The following is a 13,363-nucleotide window of genomic DNA, read 5'->3' as shown; positions in this document are numbered from 1 at the left end:
AGCTGTGGCTGGTGATTTGCCCAGTATCACACAGCCAGAAATGCAGAGGGGGAGAGCATGGTTGCTCGTTTTTAGGATGATATTTCGGGGAGCGTAGAGCACGCCGAGCTCATCCGTCAGAATCCTTTCCCTCGGTCTGTGGGGCTGCTGGGCCAGGCTGAGGGTTTGGCCCCCTGGGCCTGGAGAGGGCAGCCCTGCCCGGAGTCTCGGACAGGCTGTAAGGTGCCTCCCGCTCCTCCCTGCAGATCCTGTGCCTGATGCTGGAGTACAACATCATTGACAACAACGACACCCAGCTGCAGATCATCTCGACCCTGGAGAGCACGGGTGTGGGCAAGCGCATGTACGAGCAGCTATGTGACCGGCAGCGGGAGCTCAAGGAGCTGGTAAGGCCACAGCCCGGCTCCGTGGCTCCAGAGCTGGGCCGGGCAGGGCTCTGCTTGGGTGCGCTGGGGCAGAGCGCAGACCACCGCACCTGCACGGGCCGCTGTTCCAGTGAGTCCTCCTCAGGCCCAGAGAAGTCGGGACCATATGTGCCACGTCCTCACCCCCAGAGTCCTGCACACCAGTCACTGTCGCCCTCCCTGTATGTCACTCGTGTCCCTCAGGCCCTTCTTGAAGGGGCCAGGGCTGGACTTCAGAGTGGCAGCGAACTCGTGCCGCCGGCCCCCTGCAGCAGCTGTCCCCCGGTGGCTGATGGGGAGGGTGTGTCAATATTCCAGCTCCCTCTCCGCGCAGACAGGACTACCTCTGAGACCTGACCCAGAGGCCCCAGCGGTAGCTATATGCTAACACTCCCCTCCTGAAGCGGCTTCACTGTCTCCCTTCCCCTGCTGGTGTTTTTTGGCATCCCCTCTCTAATAAACCAACTGAGCCCCAACCTTGTCTCGGGGTCTGGCCCGAGACCAAGACCACCATGTTGCCTTCTACTGCCCTGAAATGAACCCGGCTCTTTGTGATGTCAGCGAGGATGGGGTGTGCAGGGGAGAGAACGGGTCGTAATCAGTCTGGTTTCTGTTACAGCAAAGGAAAGGCGGGCCCACTAGGCTAACACTGCCCTCCAAGTCCACAGTGAGTTGGTTTCCTTCTTCTGTGGGGCCGGGGGGGGGAAGGAAGAAGGTGGTTAGGCCTCCGTGCTGGAGAGCAGCAGACAGCGGTGGAGGTGAGCAAGGACAACGTAGTCCTTGACAGGCCACTTTTCTAGGAGGGATTTGGGTTGCCGGAAGCCAAGCACGGTAAAGATTATCGTTGATACTGACGTTAATGTGTTACCCGTTAATAATAGTAATAGCTAACATCCAAGGAGTATTTAGGTACCAGTACTGGGTTATGAGTTCATTTTATCGCTGTAATAATACTATGAAGTTGGCGCCTCTTTTTACCCCCATGTACAAGTCTCCGCGGATCTTAGTCCCATCTCTCCTGCTGCCCCACTGTCCTTGGCATAAGACTTCTACCTCATGGTTCAAAAAGGCTGCTCAAACTCTAGCCATCATGTCTGCATTCAGAGCAGCAGAAGGAGGATTAGCAAAGAAGAACATGCCCCTTCCCTTTAAGGGCTTTCCTGAAAGTTCTAGTGGGCACATCTCCCCATACACCGTTGTCCAGGTTCAGCACGTGAGCACACCTGACTGGGAGATTAGGGCAGCTGTGTGACCGCTAAAACTCAAGGATTCCGTCACTAAGGTGGAAGGGAGAATGGCTGTTCCCCTCGGTGATCGGGGTCTAGTACTCACACATGCACAGATCTACACAGGCCTCAGAGTTAGGGGGGACCTCGGTGATCGCAGGTAGGAGAGGGGCCCGAGCTGCTGTGGGGGAGGGTGAGTTGGCCAGGCACACGTGGACGCACGCACACACGTGGGAGCGACGTGGCCTCAGAACACCCCAGTTGGTGATTCAGGCTGTGAGTCACGGTGCTGGAAGCTTCCTCCCTCCCCCACGGGGATGTGGAAGCAGCCCTTCCCTCCCCGACAGCCCCCTTGGTCCAAAAACCACCCCCCCCCCGCCCACGCCAAGCCACAACATCACCCCACCTCCTGGGGATTTGTTGCCCCAGTTAGAGCTCTGCGGGGCAGGGGAGAGGAGGCGGGGAGAGGGGTATGATGGGGTCTCAGGAGCTGCTGGCAGCCCGAGGCCTTTCCCGACAGCCCACCTGCCCGTGTGTTTGCAGGACGCCGACTTGGCTCGTTTGCTGAGCTCCGGCTCTTTTGGGAACCTGGAGAACCTCAGTCTGGCCTTCACCAACGTAACCAGTGCCTGCGCGGAGCACCTCATCAAACTGCCTTCTCTCAAGCAGCTCAACCTGTGGTCCACTCAGGTGCGTGCTGCCTGCCTGCTCCCTGCTCTGTGCTCCCTCCCGCCCCTGCACCTGCCTTCCTGCCCCCAGGCACCCCGACACTGCACCTGCTCTGCCCCTGACTCCCTGGCTGGCCTCTCCGGCCAGAGCCCATGGCCCGTCTCTCGATTACCACAGCCCCTCCCCGCTCATGGCCAGAGGAGGTCTGGGATTTCATGAATCCATTTTGCAGGTGGAGTTGCTGAGCCCCGGGGCAGGGATGTCCTGGGCAAAGTCTTAGAAGCCCTTTGAGGCAGGGCCGAGAGGTGGGCTGGTCTCATGCACCTGCCCGGGGAGCACATGGCAGCCCGTGGGCCTCGTTGTAATGACAACCACAGCTCACAGCTGCTCAGTGCCTGTCCTCAGGATTTCTTGTGCTGTTGAGCCCCTCGTGTGGCAGGGCGTGTGGTCCCCACACTGTCCCTGGGATGGGTAGGCACCCTCGTTGACAGAAGAGAAACCTGGTGTTCCTGGCAGTCTGCTTTCCAGGCCTGTCCCGCCCCATCCCACCGGCCTGCCCGGGGAAAAGCTGCTGGCCCCCACTTGGAGCCATAGCCATGGAGTTCCCAGCCCTCCCTGACAGAGAGCAGGAGTCCTGGGGAGGCCCTTGCCCAGCCCACATCCCACCAGCAGAAACTGGACTCGAACCCAAGTCAGGAGAAGCATTGTCTTTGGAGAGAAGCAAGGGCAGCCCAGAACGCCCCTGGGGCTTGGAGGGTGGTGACTCCTTCCTCGTCTGTGCACTGCTACCCCAGCCTCAAGGTCATTTCCCCAGGGCGTGGGGGTGGAGCGTCAGGGCTGAGAGGGTCTCTGCTCCACAGTTTGGAGACGCCGGCCTGCGGCTCCTGTCGGAACACCTCACCATGCTCCAGGTGCTGAACCTGTGTGAGACACCCGTCACCGACGCTGGCCTGCTGGCCCTCAGCTGTGAGTCCCGAGGGCGTGGCCGGGGTGGGTGGCCTACGGCGGGCCTGCGTGCGAGCAAGCATTAGCACACCCCAGCTAAGCACAGACTGCCCGTGCACTGTGCCGGGTGCTGGGATATAGTCCTCCATCCCCCAGGTGGTCGCTGAGCACCTGCCGTGTGCCAGGCACTGTTCTAGGTGCTAAGAACGGCACAGCAGGAGAAACATCCCTGCCCTCAGAGAGCTTATATTCTAGAAGCAAAAGGGAAAATGAGTACCTGTTCCCTCCAGATACTTCAGGTTCAAGAAAAGTGCTCTAGGACATTGCTGCCCAACTGCCCTGACCAGTGGCGATAGCCACCCCCTGGGGTTAGAGGCGCAGATTCTCAGGTCCTGCCCCAGACCTGCTGATTCAATTTTAACAAGATGCCCAGGGGATTCCCTGCATTGTTGAAGTTTGAGAAATATTGCCCTAATAGAAGGGGTGCCTCGGTGGCCAAGCCGGTTAAGCGTCCAACTCTTGATTCTGGCTCGGATCCTGATCTCATGAGTGGTGGGATCAATCCCTGCATCGGGCTCTGCCCTCAGCCTGGGAATTTGCACTTCCTGTTTCTGGCCTGCTGGTTAAGATCAGGCGCCCCGTGTCTTGGCTGGGAGGAATCGAGGAAGGCTTCCCAGGGAGGTGACCGGATCTGGGTGGAAAAGAGACATATGTACGAAGTGGCCGAGGAGATGATATGCTGGGCAGTGGCCGTGGCTCCTGCGAGGTTGTTGGCAAACTCCATATGGCTTGGGAGGGGTGGGGACAGGAGGCAGGAGTCATGGAGGGCAGAAAAGATGAGGTTTGGAGACATTTCTCTACAAATGTGCTCCTTGGATACTGTCATGGGAGCCCCACAGTCGCTGGATCGGTGCCCCCAGGAGGGGACAGAGCATGACACCGCTGCCGAGCGACTCCTGACCACACCGCAGTTTGAGACCTGCTTTCAAGAATTGGGGTCCGGGGCAGCCCTGTCGGAGAGTTTGCAGAGTTTCCCTGGGGGACGGGCCAGGCCTGGTCACTGCGGCTGATCTGCGGTGTGGCAGGCAGGTGCTGGGGACACTTGGGGTACAGGCAAGTGGAGGGAGAGAAAGAGAGACCAGAAGGGAGAGAGGCTCAGAGAGCAGGGAGAGTGCATAGGCGCAGACTAGCACCCGCCTGAAACTGACCTTCTGTCCTGGTGGCCCCTGGCCATGCCCCTGCAACGCCACTCACCCCACCCCATTTGCTCATCAGGGGCCTGGGCCACTGCAGTCTGTCCCCTGGCTTCTCTGCCCCATCCCTGCAGCTGCCCTGGCGGGAAGGTCTCACTGATTCCGTGACGGCATCTCTCTGTCCTTGTACAGCCATGAAGAGTCTCTGCAGCTTGAATATGAACAGCACCAAGCTCTCGGCGGATACCTACGAAGATCTAAAGGTACTTCTCCCTCTCTGCCTCCCTCCTTCCTTCTCTCTTCGCTTCCCTCCATCCACCAGCATCTAATACTGGCGCTTCACCCTCATGAAGCTTATTCTCCGGCAGGAACGGCTGTTACTGCAGCAAATAAGGCAGTAAACGGAGTAGGGACAGGTTGAGAGAAGTGCTAACGAGGAGGCCAGCAGGCAGTGGGTCGGGTGGAAATACGGAGGGCCTGTTTGGCATGTGATCCTCAAGGATGGTCCCTTTGACGTGAGGTCACAGCAGCCGAGACCTAAAAGATAAGCCACAGATGCAAAGGGTGAGAGGAAAAGCAAGTGCAAAGGTCCTGAGGCAGAAAGTGTTGGTGTGAGCTGACTTTGTGGCAGATGTGAGTAGAGAGTAAGAGAAAACAGACTGGGAAAAGACTGAATAAGGCCTCATCAGTCACAGAAGGGCTCCGGATTTCATCCAAGTTCAGTAGAAAACTTTCAGAGGCTCTAAACAGAGGAGTGAGTTATGCTCGTAAGCGCTTGTTCTGGCCGTTACCAAGAAAATGGATTTTTTTTGTGGGGGCGGGAGGTAGTGCAAGCAAGAGTAGAAACAGGAAGCACATTAATGGGGCTGGTGCCGTCACACAGATAAGAGCCTGGATGGCAGCCTGGGCTAGGTTGGCAAGATAACATTGGGAAAGGAAAAAGGATCTGAGTGGGGAAAGGCAGGGCACATTTTGTTTGTAAAACAGGTCTTAGGGATTGGAGAAGCTGGGCCTTCAGCAGCCTCCTGCCCCCGTCCCAGTGGCCCGGTCCCATCCGCCCCAGCAGGCAGTGAGCGGGGCTGCAGGTAGCCCGTGCCAAGGACGGAAGGGCTGGGCCAGGTGGCCAGATGGTCCCACCAGCCCACTGGCGCCTTCGCAGGCAGGAAGCCACGCGGAGGGAATCCTCCCCAGCAGGGCCCCCCCCCCAACCTCCCCCTCAGCCAGACCCATGGCCGCTGTCACAGCATCTACTGTGTACCAGGCCCACACTGGGGGCAGGGACTCCACAGTGCTTCTGGGTCCGTCCTACACCCTGGGCGGAAGCTCAGTCCTGGCAGACAGATAAACAGTAACCCAGGCAGGACAGGGCTTGGGGGCCAGCAGGGAGGGCACAGGGGACAGCCAGCCCTGTTCAGTGGGACAGAGGGCCTTCCCAAGAGGAGGGCTTAAGAAACGATTTTTGTCAGGCCGGCCAGAAGAGAGGGCTGTCCCAGGGCCCCGGGCAGTGCGTGGAGAGGGGGTGGGGCTGAAGTCGGCCTCAATGCCTGCCCCCCCAACCTTGGTGTGGTCAGACCTCCCCCAGGGCTTATCACAGGTGCAAGCTCCAGGGCATCCTGCCCAGTCCAGATGGGCATTTTTGCCCCACTGCCAAGGATTGCTGTGCCCCTGAAAGCTGGAGGAGCCCAGAACCAGACACCAGGCAGCACAAGGGCATATGCAATTGGGGAAAAGCCACTTCCACATATTCAAGAGACACGTGGTGCCCACTTGTGGATAGTGGCCGGTGACACCCCAGCCTCAGTAATGCGGGGATCGGACCAACATGGGGGTGGCCCGCCTGCCTCTGGGGCCACCCAGATCACTGCCCCCCACCCCCGCACCGCCCGTGCGGGAGAATCTGGAACCACTTCCTTGTGTTGCGGTCTCCTGATGTTGTGAGGTTGGCTCAAAGGTTTTTTTTACAGTGCTGCACGGGTGACCGCAGGCCCCCGTGTGTCACCTCTGCCTGGGCAGCAGGGGGCCGTGAACTGGGCCCCAGGACAGAAGCACCGAGGAGCTGTGTGCTCGTGTGTACGCACGTGCAGTAGCAGCTCGCCCGGGCCGGGTAGGCATGGGAGAGGGAAGGCAGGGGTGCAGAGAGGAGAGCCGTTAGCCCTCTCTGTGCAGGGCAGGCTCGTGGAGAAAAGCCGCTGCTTATAAAGGAAGAGAGGAGCCGTGTCTGGGCAGCAGGGATGGAGAGCAGGAGGCGGCTCTGAGCCGTCTCTGGGCAGGTGAACTAGTCTCGTCGGATCTGACCAAGTGTCCTGCGGGGGACACCCTCCGCCGCCCCCCAGTACCGGCCCTGACGGGGATCCCGTGGTCCTGGGATCCCGCTCCGTTCGCCTGCCCGACTGCTGGTAGTGACGGGATGTGAACAGCACGACGAGGGAGAACAGTCCCGCTCCCTGGAGCGTACCACTGTGTGTCGGGCAGGGCGGACTGTGTGTTCGCGGTTCCCGGCCTTCGCGCCGTCCTGGGAGCGGGGGACTGGGCCCCGTTCGTTGCACAGATGACACCTGAGGCTCCTGGAGGCTGGGGGCACGGCCCCGGGCCCTGCGGCCAGAAAGTGGTAGAGCTGGGCTCGTGCCCCAGGCTTCCCACCTACTCCAGAGCCCAGGGACGCACGGCCGGTCAGAGGAGGGGCCATGGAATCCCCGGCAGCTGTCACCTGCGCCATACCCCCATGTACTGCGTTCTCCCCACGGTCACCCAGCTCTGAGCTCCGGGGAGCCCCCGCTGGCAAGGTGGGGAGGGCAAGGTGGGACCCCCAGCCACTGAGGCAGGGGAGCCGGCGGGGCCGGGTGCTGGAAGGGACCGGCTCCTTCTCGCCGCCCCACAGGCCAAGCTTCCCAACCTGAAGGAGGTGGACGTCCGCTACACGGAAGCCTGGTGAACCTCCCGCCTCGGCAGGACGGCGTTTGCAGCTGCGACACACAACTCCTGACTAATAGCCGTAGAGCACCGGTCCTGGGGTCCTACCCCCAGCGTCCTGGCTGTGAGATAGATGGGGGAGTCTTTCTGGGGGCGGAGGGCGGAGGGCGGAGGGGGGAGGGGGCGGGGAGGGGGGCCGTGCGCACGCCCAGCCCCACCTAATTCTTTTAGCTTCATAATTGGAAACCTTGACCTGATCTAAAATGGACTTTGTAGCAACCAGAGGAGCATCAGCGGGTCGGGGGAGGGGGTGGGGTGGGCGTGGGGGGCTTGGGGAGGGGGGACCCTTTGTGGATTTTCTTTGCCTTTGTGTTTAATGCTGTGTGGGAGAAGTCAACCCTGATGCCACCATCACAGGACCCCGATGGGCCTCGAGGGCTGAGGAAGGATGCTTTCTTCCTCAGAGGCTCGACCGAGAACTCAGCCCCCTGCCATTGGGACAAGAAAACCCAGACATGTCATCCCACGTCCGTGTCCTCGCCATTGCTATGCAAAGTGATTCTTGTTGTACATAAGATTTAAATAATGCGCCTATTTAAGAAATGTTGACAAATTGCAGGTCTGGGACCTGCCTCTTATTTATGAAGTCTTCGACCCTCCCTCCCTCCCTCCTGCCCTGCCCCCTGCCCGCCCCTGGCCTGTAGTACTGTACAAACCAGTCAGCTGTTGGGGTAGTGGTAGTATTATTGTTATTTTTTTAAAGGAAACCGACAAAAAAAAAAAAACCTCCTTGGAAAATTAACTGCTTTTTCGTAATGAATTCTGTATGCTAATGCTCGGCCGGCCGGCTGCCCCCCGCAGCCCCCCCCAACTGTGCATTTCCAAGTCCCGCGTGTCTCCAACTTGCTCACGGGTGGGAGTCAGGCTGGGGGAAGTGGGAGGTGGGGTCCCCACGTTGTAGTCTTGCTCCCGCCAGGCCCCGGCTTTCTCTCAGCCCCTTTTACCTGTGTGTGTGGGGGGGTGCTTGACCTGTGCTCCCGGCCCCCGCCCGGGAGAGCTCCCATCTCCCGTGGCCTTGACCGTCCCCATCCCCACCGAGACGGTGGCCCGCGGCCTCCCTGCCATCCTGTGCTTCGCGTGGTCTCCTCATGCATGCCCGCTTCTTTGCATGGTCTCTTGGGAGAAGAGAGAGACGTCACCTCCACCAGCCTGACTGCCCGCCCTGCCCCCATGAATGTGACCACTGCGGCGCAGATACCCCTTCTGTCCCCACCCCGGTCCCGAAGACAAACCAACCTCCATTTCTTTTGTAAACAGTCTGGCTTTTTCTTAACAAGCCCTCACTGTACAGAACAGCCCTTTTATGGTTTACTTGGGGTCCCCTCTCCCCCCAAGCCCCCTTTTCTGTTGGTTTAGCACAAATACCGCCCCCCTCCGACACCTCCAGACCTAACCCCCAGTCAATGTAATTGTTTTATATATATTTAATCTTATTCAATGGAAACCATGCTTTTGTCGTTTTATACTTTGCTAGGTAGACTTTATTACCCCCCGACTATGCCCTCATTTTTTTAAAAAAGGAAAAAAAAAAAGAAATTGGGTTTCAGTCTTAATTCATTTTACGTACCAGGTTTTATTTTGTGTGTGCGTGTGAGTGTGTTCTGTTTCGTGTTTTGTTTTGTTTTGTTTTGTTTTCTGTTGTTGTTGTTTTCTGTTGTTTGGTTTTATTCTCTCCCCTCCGGTCCCATACTTTATAGCACTCTGGTGCAGGAAGAAGCAGAAGCAAAAAAAAACAAAAAAACAAAAAACAAAACAAAACAAAAAAAAACTTTAAAAAACTTTAAAAAAGGAAAAAAAAAAAAAAGAACCGAGACATGCCACCTTTTCCCTTCGCACTGTTGCTTTTCCTGATGGTTAATACTACTGTCACGTAGCTGTGTTCAGAGATGTGAAATACTTTCAGGCAAAAATAAACTGTAAGTGACTCATTGACATCTGGCCTTTCTGTGTGGCTTCGAGGGAGCCTTTCGGTGGGGATGGGAAGGGGATAAGACCCCGGCGGAGGTCAGGACTCCTGGGTTTCCCGGGCTCCTCACCCGCGGCGCGGTTGACATGTGGGCCAGATGCCCCTGTGTCATGAGGTCACTCTGGGCATCCTAGGATGTTGTGCGGCGTCCCTGGCCTCCCCTGGCCACCCCCAGTCCTCACAACCAGAACACTCCCAGGGGACAAGAATCATACCCCCCAGGGGAAACCCCAGGCAGCCATTGTGTGCCTCAGGGCCCCTAGGGCCGCTCTAGTCTAGAACTTCTAGGACCCCTGTGCCTTTCCTTCATCTGGGGGGTCTCAGGAAATGCCAATTTTGATTTCCAGGGTCTGGGTGGGGCCCTCCTAGGACCTCTGGGCAGCAGAGAGGCTGCCGGTTTATGGAAGCTGCTCTGAGTTCAACAGCCTTAGAACCATCCATCCAGCTGCCCTGGCACCCACATGTCTCCCCAAGAGGGGGTCAGGGCATCCTGGGAGCTTTATTTCCACCCCTCTCCCAAGTCCTTTGCCGTCCAGTGTTTTCTCACTAAGACGCCAGCCCAGTGGCCCCACCGCTCACCCCGCCCCATGTCCAGGCCATCGCCGGCCGTCAGAAACGACTCCTTGCCCCGCCCCATGTCCAGGCCATCGCCAGCCCTCAGAAACGACTCCTTGCCTATCTGTACGCCCACCTCCTTCGCCCAAAGCCGGCCCCTCGTCTCTCTCCGGAAGACTGGAGCGGCACCTCCCCGTCTCCCGGGGTCCATTCTACACCCCCTTCCCACCTCGCTGCCCACCCTGCCTCTCCCCAGCCTCGCTCCCCGTCCCTGCCCTCCTTGCTTCCAGAGGCCTCTGTACACCCCTCGAGGGGACAGCCCAAGAACGTGATGGGGTATCCGCTGCTTCGCCTCCAGCCGCACCGGAAAAGCAGGTGCCATGGGCCAGGATCCGGAGGGCCCCGGCTTCGTGACGGCCAGCCCTGGCGGAGACCCGTGTGTGCGTGCAGACATGTGTGCAAGGCGCTGCCGCCTTCTCGGTCCCTGATCCTTGCCGCCCCGGGGAGGGCCTGGCTCACCCCAGTGCACATAACTACCAAATGCAAGGAGGCGGGGGGAGGGGGCACCAGCCATCCTGTCCTCAGCCCTCCTCCTCACTCTGTTCTGCATCACCTGGGATCCCCTGCCCCGGCTTCTCGGGGAGCCCAGGGAATGCAGGCTACGCAGGGCAGGTCGGGAGGCCGGAAGAGAGATGTCAAGGTGCTTCTTCCTTCCGGGCATCCCAGTATCCTTCCTCCGCTACTCCGGCTCAGGGGGTTATTCCATGGTCAGCCCAGGCCTCGGCCTCGTCAGACCTGCCTGCTCCTGCCAGCTCGGGAGCCTCACACCCTTTGACCCCAACCTGCCCTGCAGGAGGTCCCGAGTCCGGCCATTGGCCCTCCCCTGGCACGCCTGAGCCTCACTGTGTCTTCCCTTTTAAGCCCGTGGCTTAAAACAAGACGTGTTCTCTCACGCCTCGGGAGACCAGAAGTCCTCAAAGTCAGGATGTCGGCAGGGTCGCACTCTTTCCTTATCTCTTCCAGCTTCCGGGGCCTCCGGGCATTCCTGGTCGCGGCTCCGCTCTCCCAGCCTCTCGGCCTTTCTCACCCCAACCCCCACTCCTGCGTCTCTTTACCCGTTGCTTTCTCTTACCGAGACCGCTGCCGCTGGATGTAGGGCCCACCTGGATGACCTAGGACGACCTCATGGACAGGTCCGTAACGGGATCATCTCTGCAAAGACTCCTTTTCCAAATAAGGTCACGGCCATACGTTCCAGGTGAAAGCATCTCCTGGACCCCAGCACTGGAGGGCAAAGATGGGAGGGAGAAGAGCCCGTGTTCCGTTGTTCACACTTCCAAGTCTGGGATTCGTCCTGCGGGCTCTGAACGATAGGGAGATTGCAATTATCCATCCGCTTTCTAACGTAACACTTAGGTAGCCCCTACTGTGTCCTACTATGACCCTTCTTGCCTGATAGGGAAGTGGAGGCCAGGAGAAGCTGGGTCTCTTGGTCAAGGTCGCACAGGGAGCCGGGCCCTGGGGGGGACATCTCCGCACTGCTGCTGGTGGGTAGATGGGGCTGGGACCACGGCAGGGACCATGTCGAGAAACGGATCCAAGAGGAGCTCAGGAATCAAACGGCAGGACTTGGGACTAGTACAGAGGGAAAGCCGGCCAGGAGTCAAGGATCACGTTCAGTTTCTTGGCTGAGTCCCCATGTCAGGCTTCGAAGGCCCTAGACTTAGCAGTTCTTGAGGACAAGCGGGGCTGGTATGTCTCCCTCCTAGTGGGCTCTGAGGCCTGCTTTCCCTGGGGGCGCCTCCCTACACGGTCACCAGGTACGTCCGCTCTAGCCAAGCTGGAAGGAGTCTATACAGCTGGGGACCCCAGATCCGCTTGCACCTGTGTTCGGAGCTGGAGGTGGCACCTGATGGAAGGTCTCCTACGTGGCCAGCAGGCGTGGAACTTGGTTCGCCCTCTTTGGAAAGCGTTTCAGCTAGAGCTAAAGCTAAGCTCCTGCCCCACCCTGGGCATATGCCCCACAACCCCGCTCCTGGGCGTACGCCCCAGAGAACCGAGTGCTGGTGTCCACCAAGAGACGCAAGCGAGAACACTTCCAGCAGAATTCTTCGTAACCGCCGAGGAGCTGGAAGCTGCCCAAATACCCACTGAGAGGAGAGTAAACAAAGCAGGGGAGTCACGTGTGGCGGGACTGCGCAGGTGTCCCCATCAATAGGAGAATGAATAGACACAGTGACACAGTCCTACGATGGAATTCTGCAGAAAAGGACAAAAGAGCCAACTGCCGCTACCCACAGTGACGTGAATTAATTGGACAGACGTTCCGTGTGTGCGAGGAGCCAGACATCAGTGAGGGTTTGCCACCGGATCCCGTTCACGTGAGTTCATGCACCACAGGTACCAGGCATCTGTGATTATGGAGGCCAAACGGAGGTTGTTGATAGCCCGGGGGCGGGACGTGCTATTGACTGGGAAGTTGGAGGGAGCTTTCTGGGGTGATTAAAATACCCGGCTTCTTGATCTGCAGTCACACGGGTGTTTAAACGCTCGTGGAGCTCCACATTTCAGATCTGTGTCATTTACTGCACAGGTGACAGCTGGCGGGTTCAGTACATTAAGCCTCTGTCTTTGGCTCAGGTCACGATCCCAGGGGGCTGGATCCAGCCGCGGGTCCTCGGGCTCCCCGCTCCGTGGGGAGTCTGCTTCTCCCTCGGCCGCACTCATGAGCTCGCTCGCTCTCTCTTCTCTCTCTCAAGTAAAGTTTTTTTAAAAAGTGGCATCAAGTGGACACAACCCAAATGTCCCTGACCAGGCAATAAATACGGTAAATCCAGACAGCGGACTATTATCTACCTGCAAGAAGGAATGCACTATAGATAGTCATTCCAACACGGATGAATCGTGAAAACATGATGCTGGGGGAAGGAACCCAGACACAAAAGACCACCTATTGTTTTGTTCCATTTATAGGAAATATCCAAAATAGGCAGACCTATGGAGAGGGAAAACAGACTGGTATTTACTGGGGACTAGGAAGCAACTGCTTAATGGCAATGGGGTTTTGTTTGGTGGTGATGAAAATTTTTTGCAACGAGAGAGGTGGTGATCACACAAGACGTAATTGTTCTAAATGCCTCTTTAAAATGGTGCGTGTTGCATGAATTTTGCCTTTGTTTTGAAAAACGACATCCAAAAAGCAGATTTTAGAGAAAAGCTGGCTGCTGCTCCTCTCTGCTGGGTCTGGGCCTCGGAGGGAGAGGGGTGCCAATGCCACCGTGACTTCTAGCCAAGCGGTACTTGCCCATCCTCACCAAGTCCCCTCCCGGTGGAGCTTTGTCTCTCCTCAAACACTCTACTGCCATCTGCTGGAAAATTGTCTTTATACATACACAAACGCCCTTAAATGTGGCAGGCTTGTTCCATGGACAACCC

The 13,363-nt window shown here is 58.1% G+C and overlaps 1 protein-coding gene across 1 annotated transcript in view; it reads left to right on the top strand.

Annotated features, from left to right (window-relative positions):
* The window catches only part of CMIP (c-Maf inducing protein), a 224,224-nt gene extending 214,885 nt beyond the window's left edge, over positions 1-9,339 (top strand). Inside the window, exons 16-21 of the mRNA XM_082712026.1 lie at positions 246-386; positions 1,024-1,071; positions 2,174-2,320; positions 3,160-3,265; positions 4,630-4,700; positions 7,316-9,339. Coding sequence (XP_082568152.1) covers positions 246-386; positions 1,024-1,071; positions 2,174-2,320; positions 3,160-3,265; positions 4,630-4,700; positions 7,316-7,369 — 567 coding nt within the window. The 3' untranslated portion in view covers positions 7,370-9,339. The remainder of the gene's footprint in view (positions 1-245; positions 387-1,023; positions 1,072-2,173; positions 2,321-3,159; positions 3,266-4,629; positions 4,701-7,315) is intronic.
* Positions 9,340-13,363: the final 4,024 nt, after the last annotated feature.

The sequence above is a fragment of the Mustela nivalis genome (assembly GCF_964662115.1).
Source record: "Mustela nivalis genome assembly, chromosome: 18".
NCBI lineage: Eukaryota > Metazoa > Chordata > Mammalia > Carnivora > Mustelidae > Mustela > Mustela nivalis.
The sequence above is the reverse complement of the archived record's forward strand: the minus strand, read 5'-3'. Positions and strand labels throughout refer to the sequence as shown.